At 38.9% G+C, this 20,474-nt stretch overlaps 1 protein-coding gene across 1 annotated transcript in view; it reads left to right on the forward strand.

Annotated features, from left to right (window-relative positions):
* Positions 1 to 20,474, forward strand: part of LOC122084194 (protein furry homolog-like) — a 79,244-nt gene that overhangs the window by 28,476 nt on the left and 30,294 nt on the right. The window contains 9 exon segments of the mRNA XM_042652277.1: positions 12,804 to 12,876; positions 12,958 to 13,015; positions 16,433 to 16,528; positions 16,732 to 16,849; positions 16,917 to 17,183; positions 19,118 to 19,219; positions 19,409 to 19,595; positions 19,598 to 19,765; positions 19,857 to 19,970. Coding sequence (XP_042508211.1) covers positions 12,804 to 12,876; positions 12,958 to 13,015; positions 16,433 to 16,528; positions 16,732 to 16,849; positions 16,917 to 17,183; positions 19,118 to 19,219; positions 19,409 to 19,595; positions 19,598 to 19,765; positions 19,857 to 19,970 — 1,183 coding nt within the window.

Consider the following 20,474-nt stretch of genomic DNA (forward strand, 5'->3'; position numbering starts at 1 on the left):
ATAGTGAGTCTTCATTATGGCATAGAAGACTTGGACATGTAAATGTCAAGTTGATTCAAACCATTGCATCCAAGGATCTTGTGAGGAACCTCTCTAAAATCAAGTATGAAATAGACAATTTTTGTGATGCTTGTCAAAAAGGCAAGCAAACCAAGGTCTCCCACAAGTCGAAGAATATTGTCTCTTCCTCTAGACCATTGGAACTACTTTATTTAGACTTATTTGGACCTATCAATATATCTAGTATGAGTGGTAAAAATTATACCTTTGTAATCGTTGATGACTACTCTAGATACACTTGGACTGTTTTTCTGAAAAACAAAAATGATGCCTTCGATGAATTTGCAACTCTATGTAATAGACTGCAAAATCAGAAAGGGTATACTATAACCTCTGTGAGGAGTGACCATGGAGGAGAATTTGACAATATAAGTCAATTTGACTTATATTGCAACAAGCATGGTATTGACCATAACTTCTCCGCTCCTAGAACGCCTCAATCTAATGGGGTAGTTGAAAGGAAAAACAGGTCATTACAAGAGACAGCTCGGACTATGCTTAATGAGTATTCATTGCCTAAGTATTTTTGGGCTGAAGCTGTAAATATAGCTTGTTATGTGCTAAATAGGATAATTCTTAGACCTTTACTTTCTGAGACCCCTTATGAACTGTACTTTGGTAAAATGCCAAAAGTAGACTACTTTAGAGTTTTTGGGTGTAAGTGCTTCATCTTAAACACAAAAAACTATCTTGGAAAATTTGATGCGAAATCTGATGAAGGAATATTCTTAGGATATTCACTCAACAGTAGGGCATATAGAGTTTTTAATAAAAAGTCATTAATGGTTGAAGAATCTATAAATGTACGATTTGATGAATCATTACCTAATGACTTAAACAAATCTCCAATTGATGATGATGATATCATGATTGATGAGCTTAAGAACAAAGTTAATGATATTTCTCTTGAGGATTCAAATGATGTCACCATCGAAAAAATAGAAACACTTCCTAAGGAAGTCATTCCGCATAGGAATCATCCCTTAGAAAACATCATAGGGGATTTAGATGGAGAAATCCAAACTAGATTTAAAACCCGAGAGGTATGCAATCATACTGCATTTATCTCAAGGATCGAACCCAAGAACATAGAAGAAGCACTAAAAGACAGTGATTGGATTATTGCTATGCAAGAGGAGCTTCACCAGTTTAAAAGAAGCAAGGTATGGGAACTTGTCCCAAGACCTGACCACCACACCATCATTGGTGCTAAGTGGGTCTTTCGTAATGAACTGGATGAAGATGGGAACATAGTAAGAAACAAAGCGAGACTAGTTGCCAAAGGGTATAATCAGCAAGAGGGAATAGACTATGATGAAACCTATGCACCAGTAGCAAGGTTAGAGTCCATTAGAATGCTACTAGCTTTTGCATGCCATAAGGACTTTAAACTATATCAAATGGATGTCAAAAGTGCCTTCTTGAATGGATACATTCAAGAAGAGGTATATGTAGCTCAACCCCCTGGTTTTGAAGACCCTAAGTTTCCAAACCATGTCTATAAACTTGAGAAAGCCCTGTATGGCCTCAAGCAAGCCCCTAGAGCTTGGTATGAGAGATTAAGTACTTTCTTGATAGAAAGTGGCTTCTCAAGGGGGAGGATTGATACAACCCTATTCGTGAAGAACTTAAAGAATGACATACTCATTGTTCAAATCTATGTAGATGATATCATCTTTGGCTCAACCAACGAGAAAATGTGTACCGATTTCAGTAGCAAGATGAGCAATGAATTTGAAATGAGTATGATGGGAGAGTTAAATTCTTCCTTGGACTTCAAATAAAACAAACTGATAATGGAATTTTCATAAACCAAAGCAAGTACACGAAGGAGCTGCTAAAGAAATTTGACATTAACAGTAAAATATCTTCAGACACTCTGATGAGCTCATCCTTGAAACTAACCAAGGATGAGGATGGCACTTCTGAGGACTAGATATAGAGGCATGATTGGGAGCCTTCTATATCTAACGGCAAGTAGACCTGACATCATGTACAGTGTATGTGCATGTGCTCGGTTTCAAGCTGATCCTAAGAAATCTCACCTTACAGCTGTAAAAAGAATTTTTAAATATTTGAAAAGCACATGTGATGTTAGGTTATGGTACCCCAAAAACCAACCCCTTGACTTGGTCAGCTTTTCAGATGCTGACTTTGTAGGCTGCCATATCGATAGAAAAAGTACCAGTGGTACCTGTCACTTTCTCGGCCCTTGCCTTGTATCTTGGTTTAGCAAGAAACAAAACTCCGTTGCTCTATCTACCACCGAAGCCGAATATGTTGCAACTGGTAGATGTTGTGCCCAAATCCTTTGGATGAAGCAAACTCTCAAAGATCTTGGGGTGAGTTTCGAATCTTGCCCAATCATGTGCGATAACACCAGTGCCATAAACTTGAGTAAAAATCCCATTTTACACTCAAGGGCAAAGCACATTGATATTCGACACCACTTTCTACGAGACACCATTCAAAATGGCGATGTTTCTCTAGAATACATTGAAACCGAGAAACAACTCGCAGATATATTCACTAAACCACTAGGTGAAGAGCGTTTTAGCTTCCTAAAGAAGGAGCTTGGCATTTGTAACCCATTTGGTTGAGTGAATAAACGTTCCTTCATGCATATTTTTTTCCAAAACCCAGACTTGAAAAACCCTTTCAAAATTCATAATTTTCTAGGTTTTCAGGCAATATTGGAGTCTTCTGGTCGACCGCCTCAAATCTTCCAATCGATCACCTCTGATCTAAAGGATTACCGGTCGACCTCCACAAATCTTCCGGTTGACCACCTCTGACCGAAAGGATTACCGGTTGACCGGCGCCGCTGAAAAATTGATTCCGAACTCCTTTAAAATTGATTTTTTGAACCACTGTGTCTCATTTTAAAACCCCTTTTGGCCTAAAACCCTATTTCGACTATTCCTCTCCCAAAACCCTAGCTTAGAACCCATTTCTAACCTAGATCTCTCAAGATCCTCTCCCTTCCCTCTAAAAAAAAAACCCTTGCATCCCTTCTCTTCTTACGCCCTTCATCATCATGGACTCTCACCGCCCCCACAGAGGCAAGAAGACGGTAGCTCAGAAGGGAAAAAGGAAGGCCTCTGACAAAGATATCTGGTTCTCCTCCTTCATTGCTCAAGAATCATGGGATCTCTACATCTCTCGACACATAGAGCAAGGTAGAATTATCAATTCCGACTCTTTGACCAGGTATGACATCAAAGACCTATTTGACGCTTTGGGATGGGGCAACATTCTCAAACTAGAGTTCAACTGTTATCCCCACCTTGTCAAAATGTTCTTTTGCAACCTTACTTTCTCTGGTGAAGGTGACAACCTTCTAGTATATTCCTATGTTAAGGGAGTTATAGACATTCTGATATTAGGAGAAATCCTAGACATCTCTGTGGCAGGGGAACTCACATACTACCAACCCAAGACCTATATAGAACAATTCATGGATGTTGACTGTGTGTACTCTAGCATCATGAAGGAATATGTTAATACTCACAAGATTAAGGCTAAGGAACTCACCGATATAGGAGGATTGTAAATCTTATCATTTCCTACAACATTCTACCAAAGAGTGGTCATAGAGATGAAGTCTCCCCATTACATGCTTATCTCACCTACTGTGTTTGCAAGACTGTGAGCATCAACCTTCCTTACATTCTGCTCAAAACTATGATTATCCATGGTGATAGACTTCAAAAGGGAAATCTTCCCTATGGAAGGATGATTTTCCAAATCCTGGACCACTTTCATGTGGATTTTTCTGGTGAATCATTTGAACCTTTTCCTCAAGAGATCAATCTTTCCACTATTCGCAAGATGCACCTTCTTCCCAAGCAGACCACTGGCTCCAAAAAGACTGATGCTGGACCCAGCCAGCCACAGCAACAAGGAAGTGATGATACGTCAGCCTATGTGACCGTTGCCGATCTTCAAAAGGTTGGGAATTTCATCCTTGCCCGATGGCGAAGATGGAAAGAAAGCAGAATGAGATTCTCAAGCTCCTACGCAAAGACGAGGAAGATGAAGATGACGGAGAAGAAGACGAAGAGGACACGGAGGATGAGGATGCAGAGGATTAGGAGTCCTTACTCCTTTTATATATTCTTACTAAACTCTTACTCTGTTTTTATCTTGTGGAACTTAGTCTTTGTTTTAGTCTTTTATGTTATTTTTTGCTGAAATACTCTGAGATACAAAGTTGAACCTATGGTAATTTTTTGTGTTATGTTAGTTTAATTTTTCTTTGGCACATACTCAGGGGGAGCATTTTGATAACTTGTGTCGTTTTGATTCCCTTTTTGCTGTTGACAAAAGGGGGAGAAACATCTATAAACATCTATCTTTATAGTATCTATCTTTGTTGAAATGACAAGTATCTATCACTGAATTAAAATATCTTATTGAACTTTGCACTGTGCTACTGTCATTTCTTGTATTTGGTTATATTGCCTGTGTTTGTTTGTCATCACCAAAAAGGGAGAGATTGTTGGGAAATATGTCCACACTCCTTACTATGTTTTGGTGTTAACAAACAAACATACGTCTTTAACTTGGTTTGATAAAATGTGATTAGCTTGAAGAAAGTGTAATTAGCTTGAAGAAACACTTAGAAGGTTGAATCAAGACATCAAGGTTTGAACTCATGCAAACATGACCTTGAAGCTTAAAGACATTCAAGACCCAAGATAATAAAGACATTCAAGACCGAAGATGAAGACATCAAGACCCATAATGATGAAGATATCAAGACCCAAGATGAAGACCATAGGTTAGAGAATATATTTTGTAATTTGTACACACATTGCATACGCACGCACCTCATGCATCATACTAGAATGACCTTAGGTGGTAGAGTGTAATATGCTCTAGTAAAACTGTGAAAACGGATTAATTTGACTCAAGGGCATTTTGGGCAATCTTAAAGTCAGTATCAGGAGCTGAAACCTTCATAGAAGTTGTAGGAAATTGAGTCACGATTCCAACGCAACTGATCTCAGGTCAATCCAAGGTCGGACAAAAAAGTTATGGTCAAAACACTGACGACTGGTCAGTATGACAGCATTCTGTCAAAACAGTCTGTCTTGTTGGCGGTCAATTGGCTGGAAGCCCCGGTCAACAGGAACTGTCCGAGACCATAGCCGGTCGACCGGTAGAAAGTCCCGGTCGACTGGTGCCTCCCTGGAAAAGCTCCAACGGCTAGTTTTTGACCTCAACGGCTCTTTTCGGTCGACTGGGTACAGATGGCGATCGACCGGTGGTCCTAGAATACCACCATTAGAGCCTGATTTCCTGCCTAAAATGCTTCACTAAGCTCACCTATAAATACCCAAACCACTCTTAATTAAATATGAATTAAGAAAGAGCATTAAGAGCATTATTGTAAGCATTCAAGAGTCATTAAGATTATTCTATCCTATTTGAATTGTTCGATTACTCTAATCTCAGCAAAAGGCTTAAGTCTCAATCAAGTCCTTCACTCTCTCTTGTGCAAGTCAAAGCCATAAGAGAGGACATTACATAAGGTGCATCATTCATCTCTCATTCTTATCATTTGCACCACACTTGAGGTATTCTTCTTATTCCACTATTTCCTATTTACTTCTGTTTTTACAATTCTAGACTGTACTTAGTATTGTAAGGATTCTCTTATCCTAAAAAGAGGAAGGTGTTTCTCTACCTCCAAAAGAGACTGTAAAGGTGCCTCTCTGCCTGTAAAAGAGATTTGTAAGGATACTCTTATCCGTGAAAAAGATTATAAAGGTTTTCTTCCTTACCTACTATACTGAAAGGCAGAACTAGTGGAATACCTTACAAGAGGATTCTTGTAGGGAGTGGACTAGACTCGGATTGAGTCGAACCACTATAAATCTTATGTTGTGTGATTGTGCCTATTTTATTTATTCAGCATCGTTTTTAACTTGCAATCACACTTAGGACCTATACATCGAAAAGAGTTAATTTCCACTAGTATAACCTATTCACCCCCCTCTAGGTTATTTCAATATATATGTTTTCCAATAAGTCTCACATACTAATGTTTATCTTCAAACTCCTTACAGATGTTCCAAGCTTAATATGAGGATCTATAGAGGTATCAAAAGGCTTATAGCCTAACATTCTTGTCTCACTTAGAAGATCAAAACATACTTCTGTTGAGACAGATTGAGACCTTTCGAACTTCGAACGACCTCAATACCAATACCAAGAAAATAGTGGAGAACTCCCAAATCTTTTATCTGCAAGTGTTGTTGTAAGTCTTAACTTTTGCAATTCTAGATGGATTAGTACTAGAGACCATGTCATCAACATAATCGATCAGTAAAATGATTTGAGTCCTGACGCCTAAGGAATAAAGTATCGGTACCGGTCGCCGTATCGGTTGGTTAAATTTAAGATATGTATCGGAGGGTATCGTATCGTATCGGAGATACGTTAAGATATGTTAAAGATCAACAACTGACGCCTAAGGAATAAAGTATCGGTACCGGTCGCCGTATCGGTTGGCTAAATTTAAGATATGTATCGGAGGGTATCGTATCGTATCGTATCGGAGATACGTTAAGATATGTTAAAGATCAACAATTAATGTATCGGTATCGGGATATGTTAAAGATCAACAATTAATGTATCGGTATCGGTTGGTTAAATTTAAAATATGTATCGGAGGGGTATCGTACCATGTTGATGCCAGACAAAGACTGAGTGATCTATTTAGCATTGACATAAAGCATAAGCAAAACTTTGTTGAATCAATCAAATCATACACGAGAGGACTGCTTCAGCCTATAAATGGGTTTATGCAGCCTGCAAACATTAGCAATGTCCTCCCCCTGAGCAGCATACTTAGGATGTTGCTCCGTATAATTCTCTTCTTGCAAGTCACCATACAGAAAAGCATTATTGATGTCTAACTGGTTAAGGCCAAACAAGATTAACAACTAAGGATATCGGGATGCACATAGAATTTAATCGAGAAACAGGGAAAAATGTCTTAAAGTAGTCGACTCCATAGGTCTGTGTGCAGCCCTTAGCAACCAATTGACCCTTTTTTTTTAGGTCAATAATAACGCATTAAAAGAAGGGGAGGGTAAATATAATCCCAAGAGGGAGATTACAAACCTAATAAGGGTAACAAAAGCCTAGAAAGGACTACATCCAAGGCCCACATGGGCTTGAAGACTCAAAAACATTTCACAAATAGGTCCATTACATCTCAAAAGCCCACATGGGCTTAAAGACGAAACAAGGAAAAGCCCATTACAAGCAACGGAAACCAAGCCATTCCAGGTAGGATTTGTGGAACCCTAACAAACTATCTCTTCTCTTCATCTTTCGAGCTGCCAAAAGAGTAATGCTAGCAAGAGGGTAGCCTTGACAGAGGGGCGCTGGCCTTACGGAGGGCCACGGTAGGAGGGCAGCTGGCCCAGCGGGGGTGCCAACCATGACGGAGGGGTGCTAACCTTGCAGAGGGCAATGGTGAAGTGGCTGCTTTTAGACCATACCTGGCAGCCTTATAGGGTTTTGGCTATGTAGCTGGCTGCAAATCGGCAGCAGCCAAGTGATTCAGGCTGATCCAGTGGCTGACCTAGCGGGACTGGCGATGAATGGCTATAGACCATACGGGCGGGCTGGCTGGCGACCAAGCGGTGGCAGAGCAAGCTGGGTAGAGCTTGATGGCGACTGGTGAGAGAACAAGCAAACTGGACTAGAGGCGATGAGGTTGCTGGCTGAGTGGGAAACCAAATGAGCTTAGAGATGGCCTAGCGGGGATGGTGACCTATAGGGTGGTGTCCAAGTCGCGACGCCAATCGAGACGATGCTCCAGTAGGGGATGAAGACGTGGAGAAAGGGAGGAGAGGAGGAAGAAGAGAGAGGGAGAGGGATTGAATAAAGAAGAAAAGAGAGTGGGTGCGAGGGAGAGGATAAGAGAAGGAGAAGAGAGGGTGAGAGGCGGGAGAGCAGCTTGGCCTCATTGCCTAGTTGCTCCAAAGCGGCGGCCGATAGAGTGTGCTCTCCTTCGCTTAGGGTTTTCAAGGGTTCTTGGGGTGGAAGTTTTATATCATCATTTGAACTAAGCCTTTAACTGCTTTACTGAACCATCAAGGTTATACTTAATAATACATACCCAAAAACAACGTACAAGGTCCTTACCAGGAGGTCGACCGACCAATGATCAAGTCCTCCGATAGACTAGAGCATCCATTTCCGCATCCATGGCATTTAATAGGAATAGAGTGTGATGTAATGGAAAAAGGAAATTGACGAAGAGAGATAGGAAGGTGAGAAATAGAAACATAATATGCAATTGGATAGGTAACCAAAGATGTCTAGGTACAGGAGTGAGTACCTCTCCGAAGTGCAATAGGGAGATCAGTGGAATCTTTAGGCAAAGACTTAGATGAAGGAGTCAGAGGAATGGCAGTGACAATCAACAGTTGCATAGTATGACACTTATAGACCTATAAGGTCACCCTTGTAGGTGTAGGATCTAAAATCTCAAAAGGAATCAATTGAGGAAGAGATGGGAGAGGAGGAGAGGCAGCACCCATATCAGAACCAGAGGCACCAAAATAACAAGAATTTAAAAAAAACCGTAACATCTGCAGTAACCAAGGTTCGAAATCTCGTTTCATTTTGGTGTATCGGTGGGTTCAGAAACTGAAATTTTGTTTCGTTTCGGCGAAATTTCGGCTGAAATGGTGTATTTTTTTGTCTATTTCGGTTGACTTTTTCGGTGGTCAAACGGCCATATTTTGACTTGAAACTTGGTTGGTAACTTATTTTAAGGTTAATAAACATGTTTGGAACATAAAAGTGCAAAAATATTAGGATATGACATTGTTTTAGAGTTGCACCTTTGTTTGGCAGCAACCGTCGAACTATTCTGAAAATTTTACTTGGTTTTGGAGAAATAACTGTACCTTTCCTAAGCTTTGAATGTGTAGATCTTGTAGGAGTCCAATGAAAGTCAAAATGTGTGATGATGTGGCTAATTAGAGGCTTGTTGGAGACTTGGAGTGTTTTTCCTTCAAAATATGCAAATGGAACCGAAACCACCAAGACAGGCGAGACAAAGTTGACAAAGTTGAAATTTCGACTGAGATATGGTATTTATAACACATGGAATGTACTAAGACAGGTGAGATACTGAAATTTCGGCCGAAATACCGAAATTTTGACCAAAATGTTGTATAAATGTTATTTCAGGCCTTATTTAGTTTCGGCAAAAAAAAAAAAAATCCGAAATTTTGAAATTTTGCCGAAACTTCGACGAGATTTCGAATCATGGCAGTAACATATTGTTGACGATTAAGGGGATGAAGCACCAATAGCCCTTTTGGTAGTAATCAAGAAAAGCACTCTTGATGGCCCGAGGAGAGTTTATCATGGCCAAGGCGAAGATTATGAACAAAACACTGATAGCCAAAATCACGAGGGAAGCTAAACAATGAACTGTTAGGAAAAATAATAGAAAAGGGAGTTTTATTTTGAGGAATAGAAGATGGTGTGTGGATAATTAGAAAACAGGCGGTCAATATATCATCACCCAATAAATCTTTAGGACATTCATATGGATCATTAAGGATCTAGCAATGTTTAACAAATGTCAGTTTTTCCACTCTACCACACCATTTTGTTGAGGTGTGTAAGAGCAATTGGTTTGGTGAATCAAGCTATTATCAGAACAAAACGATGAAATATCACGTTGAATAATCTCTAAAGAATTATCAATACACTCAATAAGCAAAACAACTGTAAATAGAAGAGAGAGAGAGAGAGAGTCTTACGATTTGTGCAAGGGAGTCCCAATTGTGTGTTTGGGGCTGCCCACTTCTATTCTTTATATAGAGCTCAAATCATCTATTACAAGTCCTATTACAAGTAAGATATAAGTCCTACTAGGAATAGGAATCCAAAACATAATAGAAAACTACATAGGCTTACTAGCTTCTTAGACACCAATCCTAGTTGAACTAGGACATTTCTAGTTGTACTAGGAAAACACTAAGGGAGGGGCCAGTGGCCTGCGTAGGACTCCTCCCCTTTTCACGATAGTCCTCTAACACTCCCCCTTAAGTTGGAGCATAGATGTTAATCATGCCCAGCTTGTTACACATATAGTCCATTCTACCACTCCCTAAAGATTTAATGAAAACATCGGTAAGTTGTTCTCCTGTGCGAACATGACTTGTAGAAATAACTCCTTGTTGTAGCTTCTGTGGAACAAAGTGACAGTCAAACTCAATATGTTTTGTCCTCTCATGGAACACTGGATTAGATGCAATATGGATTGTAACTTGGTTATCACACCACAACTACATAGATGAAGTGCATTCAAACCCAAGTTCTTCCAGTAGCTGCTTTATCCATGTTAACTCACAGGTGACATGAGCCATGGCACGATACTCAGACTCTGCGGTAGACCTAGCCACAACAGTCTGCTCTTCGAAGACACAAGATTACCTCCAACAAATGTGCAGTACCCAGTAGTTGATCTCCTATAAACAGGAGATCCAGGCATCCAGCCCAATCAGCATCACAGAAACCCTCGACAAGACCATGTCCATGATCAGATTAAAGCAAACCACGATCTGGAGCCTTCTTGAGATATCATAGAATACGAAAAACAACATCCCAATGAGATGTTCGTGGAGATGAAAGAAACTGACTCGCAACACTGACAGGAAAGGCAATATCAGGCTTAGTCACTATCAAATAATTAAGCTTTCCCACCAATCTTCGATGGTTCTCAGGATCATCTAACAAGTAACAAGTTACCACTTTTAACTGTAAGCTTCACATTTGGATCCATAGGAGTATCCAAAGGCTTGGACCCTAACATTCCAGTCTCTGTCAGCAAATCTAGAACATGTTTTCTCTGAGAGGGAAATTCCTTTTCTTGATTGAGCAACCTCAATACCTAAGAAATACTTCAACTGTCCTAGATCCTTGGTCTGAAACTTCTGCTGTGGATGTGTTTTCAGACTTTGGATCCCTTCAATATTGTCTCCAGTGATGACAATATCATCAACATAAACAAGAAATATCCTTCCTGTGCCTGACTTTCGATAGAATACTGAATGATCACCGCCACACCTTGACATATCAAACTCATGAACTACATCAGTGAACCTGCCAAACCATGCTCGAGGAGAATGCTTCAAACCATACAATGATTTCTTTTGTTTGTACACCATACTGGACTCCCCCTAAGCAACAAACCCTGGTGGTTGCTATAAACCTCTTTATGTAAATCACCATGAAGAAAAGCATTCTTCACATCGAGTTGATATAACGGCCAATGAGAAGATGCAGTAAGAGATATCAGAATGCAAACAGAAGCCAACTTGGCCACAGGGGGAAAAGTATCCAGATAATCAACCCCATACACTTGTACATAGCCCTTGGCCACTAACCGAGCCTTCAATCGAGCAAGAGAACCATCAGGGTTTACTGTAGTGTCAAATTAACAGTCTTTATGTGCTGCTGTTTGTAATCAGAGACTATAAATGTTATACTCATAAAGAGGGAAGTGCTCTGTCTAATTAAATTGGCATGTTCCCAATATATCTTTTGAACATTCTTAGCAGTGATCTTGGTAATAAGATATATTAATAACTTCTTTTTATTTTTTGGTAAATAGATATATTAATGACTAAAAGTTAATAGAAAAACACAATCATTTTGCACACACTTTTGTCTAATATGTTGGGCTCTGTTGTGGGATATGTGGTGAGGGTGGGTATTGTTTAGTCTGGGGATGGTGCTTTCTTTTTTGTATATGGGTATTTTATCCTTCTCCTTGTTCTAGTCTCTCCCTTCTTAATAAATTTCTCTCCTTGCCAATTAAAAAAGCAAAAAAAATGTTTACTACCAGCTTGGATGGTCTTCCCGGGAAGGAAGGTGGAAGAAATTTCTATAAAACCAGAGAGGAAAGAGGTACAATTGGTGAAATAAGGAAATGGGCTGCTGAAATACATTACCATACACAGAGGCATCTTTACGCAGTGGACCTCGGTCCACTATATAACTTCACCCTTAGCTTACTTGGTTGTAGAGAAATTTTAAGGCCCCGTCTGGTTGCAAGTGAGTGATATTTCAACATAAACAAAATGGAACTTTGGGTCATTACCAGCAATTATTTCATTACTAACCTATTTTTTTTTTCTCAAAACTGGTAGTTGAACTTTACTTGAATTGGAAAATAAAGATTCCAATTGAAAAGTTTAGTTACCATATTTGGGAATATATGAAATTAGTTATGCAGTCGTGAATAAATAAGTTTCCATTTTTCTTTTTCTATATTAATTTCACTTCCCTTCATTTCCTTTGCTTGCAACCAGATGGAGCCTAAGTGAAGGCCTTGTAGAGGAATCGATATTCATAGATGAAGCAGAGGTCTAGCTCCCTTATAAGACAAGACAGCCTCAATGTTTCTGCATTCTCAGAAGCTTGATAGTTTGAGAATGAATCTCCTTCCACCTCCAACTGCTGGAAATCCAAGGTGGATTAAAAGTTAAGGCCTGAGTTAGATCTCTAAGATTAGCCCAAGTTAGAATTGGTCATACCAAATGGATTGGAGTTGGATTGTTTCATTAACTTTTGGACCCATCTGTATCATAAACACTTAGTCCTCTCCTTTTGCATATCATCCTTTCGTTTTCTTGTCTAGAAAATCTGTCCATTTATTTTCCCCAATTCTAATGATGGTCCTGTATGAAGCTTAGCTTGCAGTGGAGTGTATATTTTGCTCAGCATGTATTCGCTTTGTGGAGTGCTGCCTGCAGGAGGGACTGACAGGTTTTTGTTATTTATATGTTTGCTTCTTGAGTCAGATTTTTTTCTTGCTATTCAAATGACATGATCTAGTCACTCTTTCAGAGAAACTATGGTCAGGGCTTGAAAATTTTGTGTTTGATTGGCTAATCAATGCCGACAGGTGAGGCTTTATGTAAACTTGTATTTTTATTATTGTCATCAACTGTATGTTTGTTATGCAAAATTTCAGCATCCTTCTAGGCTTCATTTTCTTTTTCATTAAGTTGCACTATTGCAACATGTTGGTCATAGGTTTGAAACTTGGAAACAACCTCTCTTGCAAAGCAGGGGGTAAGGCTGTGTATATTTACCCCTCACAGACCATGCAGTAGCGGGAGCCTTGTGCACTTTTTTTTTTGGTCAAGATGACTAATGCCGAAGAATTTTCATTAACAAGTAATTGAAATATTTTGACCCATACAGATGCAACAGAACATGAAGAGACAACAACAAACAACAAACAACAAACAACAAACTCAGCCTTATCCCAACTTAATCAGGGCCACTTCCAAATCGGCTCTAATATGATCATTCCTTACTTTATCCCTCCTAGTTTTTCTGCACATCCATCTCAACATCCTCATCTCTGCTACACATAATATCTCAATATGACACTTTTTAACTGCCCAACATTCATGGTTTAAAATACCTCCAATACCGATACGTATCTTAAATTTAGCTAACCGATACGGTGACCGATACCGATACTTTAATCCTTGATCTTTAGTATAGTGTATCTCCGATACGATATTCCAACATTCATGGTTTAAAATACCTCCGATACATTCATGGTTTAAAATACCTCCAATACCGATACGTATCTTAAATTTAGCTAACCGATACGGTGACCGATACCGATACTTTAATCCTTGATCTTTAGTATAGTGTATCTCCGATACGATATGATACCCACATTCTGCCCCATACATCAGAGCCAGTCGTACAATAGTCCTATTGAACTTTCCTTTAAGCTTTAAAGGAATACGGTAGTCATACAGTACTCTATACGCACCTCTCCACTTCATCCACCCCAATTCAATTCTCTGTGAAACATCATCTTCTATGTCCTCTTTCTTATTTATGACTGACCCCAAGTATCTAAAATGGTAGGTTGATCTCCATAGCTCTAATTTAGTGTTAATCCCTGCTTTCATCTTATCCACCAAAATGATATCATCGCATAGAACATTATTTCCTCCTTTAAGTAACAAGAGAACATGCCACCACGCTAGTGTACTATAGTTATTAAGGTGGAAAGGCCACAACGACGTTTGAGGGTCTTTCGAAGCGCTTTAGCGATAGGGCGGGCATAAGGCGTTGCCTTATTGAATAAAGCGTTCTAGTGTCGTTTTTTATGTAACCATTTTATTTGGCACAATTAGCATATTAAAAATTATATAATTCTACTTATATGCTAAATAAAGATTGACGATTCATACCAATGCAAGATATTCATCAGAAAAAAAAAAAATCAATAAAGTGAACAAAATGAGTTCATCTTCATCATAGCATATAATATAATTATTAAAAAAACTATAATTATAAAGAAAAAAAGGCTTCTCAAATATGTATGTACGAAAGGATACGTGCTATTCCTCTTGTGATGAATTATATAGGTAATATAAAGAAAAAATGGCTCTTCAAATATGTATGTACGAAAGGATGCATGCTATTTTTCTTGTGATGAATATATAGGTAGTGCATCTTTCACATACCTCTAAGCACATACCAATTGCTGCAATTATATATAGTCCACAAGATCATACTATACATTTCAGGCAGGAGGTTCCAGATTCTGAAATCACTTAAACCTTGATAGAAATTTCAAATGCATAACAGATGCCCCAAATGTCTACAGAGGTCAACCACAGGCTGATCATACAAATCCCAGACTTGAATAATATACAATGCTGAGCTTTCAATTCGTCCATTAATGGAAAATAAGGTGACTTGTAGACTAGTGTAGTCAACAACTACAAGTAGGGAACTCAGAAGGATCAGAAAGTCTTGATCCCAGCAACGAAACACATTTTTTTCTTTTTCTACGGAAAATAGAAGGGAAAAAAAGAGAACAACATTTTCTAGCCAAATTTCTATATGCATGAAAAACAACCACCTGAAGTACATGTGAATAGAGAAGAGAAATGCAAATTTGAATAATAAAAAAGAGACATACAGGTTTAGATCTCATTGAAGAAACATCACCACTGCTGCTAACTTCCCTACCACCATCTCTACCTTCACCAAAAGAGTTGTAGATAATAATAAACTAAACAGAAGAGAAAGAGACATGCCTCTGTTCGGTAACAAAGAACTGAAAAAATAAAAAATAGAAGAAGAAAAAACAGAAGAGAAAGAAAACAGCCAAAAGGATTTTGATTTGTGATTTGTTGTTATAAAAACGGAAAGTCCTTGGTAGTCTTCCAAATCTTGGCTGCAGTGTCAAGCAAGAGATAGCCCCCGACTATGGTAGGGTCCATGGAGTTAATAATATAAGACATGACGAGGAAGTTGTTTATATCCCATTTCTTCCGAGTAGAATCAGCAACAGTAGGCTTCAAGATTTGCCCTGTAAGGTAGCCAGAGTAGCCACAGGAACCAATTGCAAGGAAGCACGTATGAGACCACATTAAGTAATCGCTTCCATTTAATCTGATGCAGCGGATAGGGAATGAAGGAAAGTCACGATGACTAACTCCTTCCTGTCCAGCAGATGTGACCGTAACTTTAGACATATTTACTGATCAAAACTGAGTCTCAAACGTACCAGATTCTGGAGATAAGACATCAAGAACCAGAACAACTTGAGAAGAGATTTAGATCATCTCAGAGAGTAACATGCCCTCGATGGGATAATTACACCACCAAGGGAAAGGTGGTGATGGCGGCTGTCCGTTGGAGAAGACGAGAGAGAGAGGCTACGGTTCAGGCATTAGGCTTAGGATCTCGATGTTGATTCTAGCTCTGAGACCATGCTGATTTGGTGAATTAGGCTTGTGCCAAATAGACGGCAGACCCTCTTTATTTAAAATAAGGGAGAGAACATTCTAGAATAGGTACAAGGACCAAAATACCCTCTATGACTAAAATACCCCTTGAACCCATATTACCACGGTACTGACTACCAAACAGGAAAATAATAATGCAAGAGAGTGATGAGGGACTTTTTTTTGGGGGTACTAGTAATGTAGCACACTGCAAGTGATATGTAAAGAACAATGAGAAAAGGGTACTTGGATATTGTAAACTATATCCCGTGCCACTTTGAGAAATTAAAATTTTTAATTACCAGCTTTTGTATGACATTTAATAGAGGACCTGTTGGTTTTTGTAATATTTTTTTTCATTGAAACATTCATTTTCTTAAGCATGACCGAGTCAATGGTCTGGACCATGTGTGAAGATCCACTGAGTTATGAATTCTTTTATCTTGTTTTTTGGCCAGGAGAGCCATGTTGATTGTAGTACTTGATGCTTAGGATTACCTCATTTTCTCATTATTCTTCCTAGGCATTAACTGAATGGTCACTAAATGCAGGGTTGTCAGCCAGATTGAATACCCCTCATTGGTTGATCTGCGAGGGCTACTTCTAGACCTAGTCGCCCAACTCCTTGGTGCTTTATCAAGAATCAGGTAGCAATCTTCCACATGCCATTTCATTGGGAATGATTGATTTTCATTTAGTGATATTTACTGCGGTTATTAATTCAGAGTGGATTGTGATTTTTCTCGTGCAAGTATTATTAGATCTTTGCATACAGAGTTAGTTTTGTTCCCTTTTTATTTTTTTCAATCACTCTTGGATCTGACTATTCTTTCAATATCTTCTGATGTAGGTTTAGTTCTGTCACTGAGCGCTTTTTCATGGAACTCAATACTCGTCGCATCGACACTAGTGTTGCTCGCAGTGAAACACTTAGTATCATAAATGGGATGCGCTATCTTAAGCTGGGGGTATGTGTACCAGAAGCTATTTTTAATGTGCATAAAACTGAGAATGTAACTACCAGTTAATCGCTAGGTTAAGACTGAGGGCGGACTGAATGCATCGGCTTCCTTTGTGGCAAAGGCGAACCCACTTAATCGTGCTCCACATAAGAGGAAAAGTGAACTCCACCATGCGCTATGTAATATGCTTTCAAGCATTCTAGCACCGCTTGCAGATGGTGGAAAAGGCCAGTGGCCACCATCTGGTGTGGATCCTGCCCTTACTCTGTGGTATGAAGCTGTTGCTCGGATTAGAGTGCAGCTTATACATTGGATGGAGAAACAGAGCAAACATATAGCTGTAAGTGGGTCTTGAGAATCTCTTGTCTTTTGAAATTGGTAAATCTTGGCCATCTTGTGATCTACAAGAAAAGCTACCCTATCTACATTGTTTCCTGTACCCTTTGAAAACATATTATATTTTCTTGCATAGTTTTTGGATGCAGTTACTTCTTGATGATTATAACATCAAAATTCATATGGTTGTAGAATTGAAAAATATATAATGTCTCTCTGCTTTATGTCACTCCCCACCCTTCTGCTTTTGCTAATTGTATATTTGCATGATTGCATCCTTCCCAAACTTTCCTTATTGAATTGTGTGCAAAATCATGCAGTAACACCATAGTTGTGAAGGCGTTGCCTAGCCTAGGCGTCTAGCTACCTTGGTTGCCTAGGCGGACCTATTGGTCACCTTGTTGGTGTCGCCTCGCATCCAGGCCCCCTTATAACGCATTGGTTCTTGCGTAGACGCCGTGACAATTATGCAGAACACAAGCCATGCAATGCCCAATGAAAAAGCACAAAAAACGTTACGTATATCCTTTCTCAATCTGCTACTCAAATATTCTTGTGTTTTTCCTTCCATAGCGCCAAAACATATTGCGCAAATTGATCACAAAATCTTCCTTATCCCTTCCTCCAAATGGGATCTCTTCCCTTCTCCTCAACTACTTAAAAGCAAGAGGCACCATTAGTATAGAAAATGTACCATTCAAACAAAATTAGGATATGGAAAATCTCTTGACTGCCCGAAGTCCTAAGAAAAAATGGACCAGCGCTTGGATTATTTGAAATGAAATGAACCTTCATGATCCTTCCATACATTTTCTAATTGCTAAGATTTGCAGCTATGCACTGGTTTGTACTGTTGATCATTCATATTGTTATTGGAGTATTACACCTTCATGGGTCATATACAAACCAGTGATCTTTCAAAATTTGATGTGGTCTTTGTCTCACTTCCTTACATTTTGAATTCAGTGAATTTCCTTGAAGAGCCCAGAAGCTTTGAAAATTGAAAATCCCCTTATGAAGATAAGCTTTGCAGCCTCCCTGAATTGCAGCTTTCCCAATTAAGTGGCTTTGGAGCTATTTCTTCCTTACATTTTGAATTCAGTGAATTTCCTTGAAGAGCCCAGAAGCTTTGAAAATTGAAAATCCCCTTATGAAGATAAGCTTTGTAGCCTCCCTGAATTGCAGCTTTCCCAATTAAGTGGCTTTGGAGCTATTTTAGCTTTCCCAATTAAGTGGCTTTGGAGCTATTTTTAATCACTTTCTCTAGATACACTCCTCTTCTTGAAGACATTCTTATTTCTATGAATTTATTTAGGATATTGATTTTTTTAAACCACATAATTAGACCTTTTCCTATACATGATAGTTGTGTTTTAGGAAAAGCATACTTTGTTGAATCACTTTCTCTAGATACACTCCTCTTCTTGAAGACATTCTTATTTCTATGAATTCATTTAGGATATTGATTTTTTTAAACCACATAATTAGACCTTTTCCTATACATGATAGTTGTGTTTTAGGAAAAGCATACTTTGTTGCCTAAGTAACTATTCATAACGTCATATCTGGTCTTATGATAGTTTCACTTTGTGCTATCATGTTCTTTATTTTTTCGTGTACCTTCATATCCCCCAAAACGCTGAACTTATCCTGTGTCAAACCCGGAGAAGTCAAGTGTCATATTCATTGTTATTACTAAACCTGGGGTAGTGAAACCTGCCCTGGCATGTTTATATTTTAAATAGATGGGCTGCTGAAACTTGATTCATCTTGGGCTCTCTCGAGCCATACTATTTTGATTCAGTCTGATCACTGACGTAGAAACTTTAATTAAATATAGGGCCACTTCTGCTACTAGTTCTTTGTACTTGGTTATTTCCTGTTGACATTTATTACAATTAATTTCTCTGCCTGAGAAAATATATTTATTTTTTCTAGGTTGGCTACCCTTTAGTGACCCTGCTTCTCTGTCTTGGTGATCCTCAAACGTTCAACAGTAACTTTGGTCCTCACATGGAATATCTGTACAAGCATCTTAGGGTAAGCTTAATGAGTGTCTTTTGTGACAACACGGTGGGACAAGCAGAGGTGGCTGACGTGATCCTATAAATTTCTTAACTAGTTCTAATTTCACTATGCTGCTATGTCGGTTTGCATGGATCAAAGCAACTTCTTTTATCTTCATCCTTCCTGTTATGCACCATATAATCTAATTGTTATCTTATGCAGGACAAGAACCATCGCTTCATGGCCTTGGATTGCCTACATCGAGTTGTAAGATTCTATTTGAACGTTTATGCTGATTACCAAGCCAGAGATCGTGTATGGGACTACCTAGACAGTGTGACCTCACAACTGCTGACGCTTCTGAGGAAAGGAATGCTAACTCAGGACGTGCAGCATGATAAACTTGTTGAGTTTGTGTTACTATAGCAGAAAGTAATGTAGACTTTGCCATGAACCATATGATACTGGAATTATTGAAGCTGGATAGTCTGAGTGAAGCCAAAGTCATTGGCCTACGTGCTTTGCTTGCAATTGTCATGTCTCCTTCAAGTCAGCATACTGGTCTAGAAGTTTTCCAAGGTAATGGGGGACTAAAAGTGTTTGTTAATTCTAATTTTTATATCGTTTCTCTAAAGGTCCTGATTCGTCTTATGGATTCTTTCATTGGAAGGTCATCAAATTGGACATTACATTCCAAAGGTGAAGTCTCAAATTGAATCAACCTTAAGGTCTTGCCACAGAACCTATAGTCAGGCTCTTCTTACTTCTTCAAGGACTGCCATAGGTAATAATGCTCTTGCTTCACTGTTATCTAGTTTGTCAGCCATGGAAAGGTGATGACATAATTTTTAAGATCTTCTATGGACTGCAAATTATTAATTAAATGACTAAAAAATTCTAGCTTTGTTAAATGAAGCTGTAGGATGATTATTTTTCTCACCAATATCTTTATTGAAGCAACTCATTAACTATATATAGATAAGGACATCTTAGAAAAGTGTCTACTCTCTGGTGACGGGTTTCTAGAAGCCTAAGGGATTACGTTCAGAGACTTGGTTGAAAACCAGAATCGCAGTGACAGGTTTAGAAACCAGATTTAAAGAAATTTAATGACAGAAAATCAAGATTCATATATGGTCCAAAAGCTAGTCAAATATTTTCATTCAGATTAAAAAAAGGGCATATCTAGTGCACAAGGCTCCCGCCACTGCAGGTATGGGAAGGGTCATAACCGACTCGAACCCACGACCACTAAGTCGCAATGGAGCAACCTTACCATTGCGTGAAG

This window comes from Macadamia integrifolia, chromosome 7, assembly GCF_013358625.1.
Source record: "Macadamia integrifolia cultivar HAES 741 chromosome 7, SCU_Mint_v3, whole genome shotgun sequence".
NCBI lineage: Eukaryota > Viridiplantae > Streptophyta > Magnoliopsida > Proteales > Proteaceae > Macadamia > Macadamia integrifolia.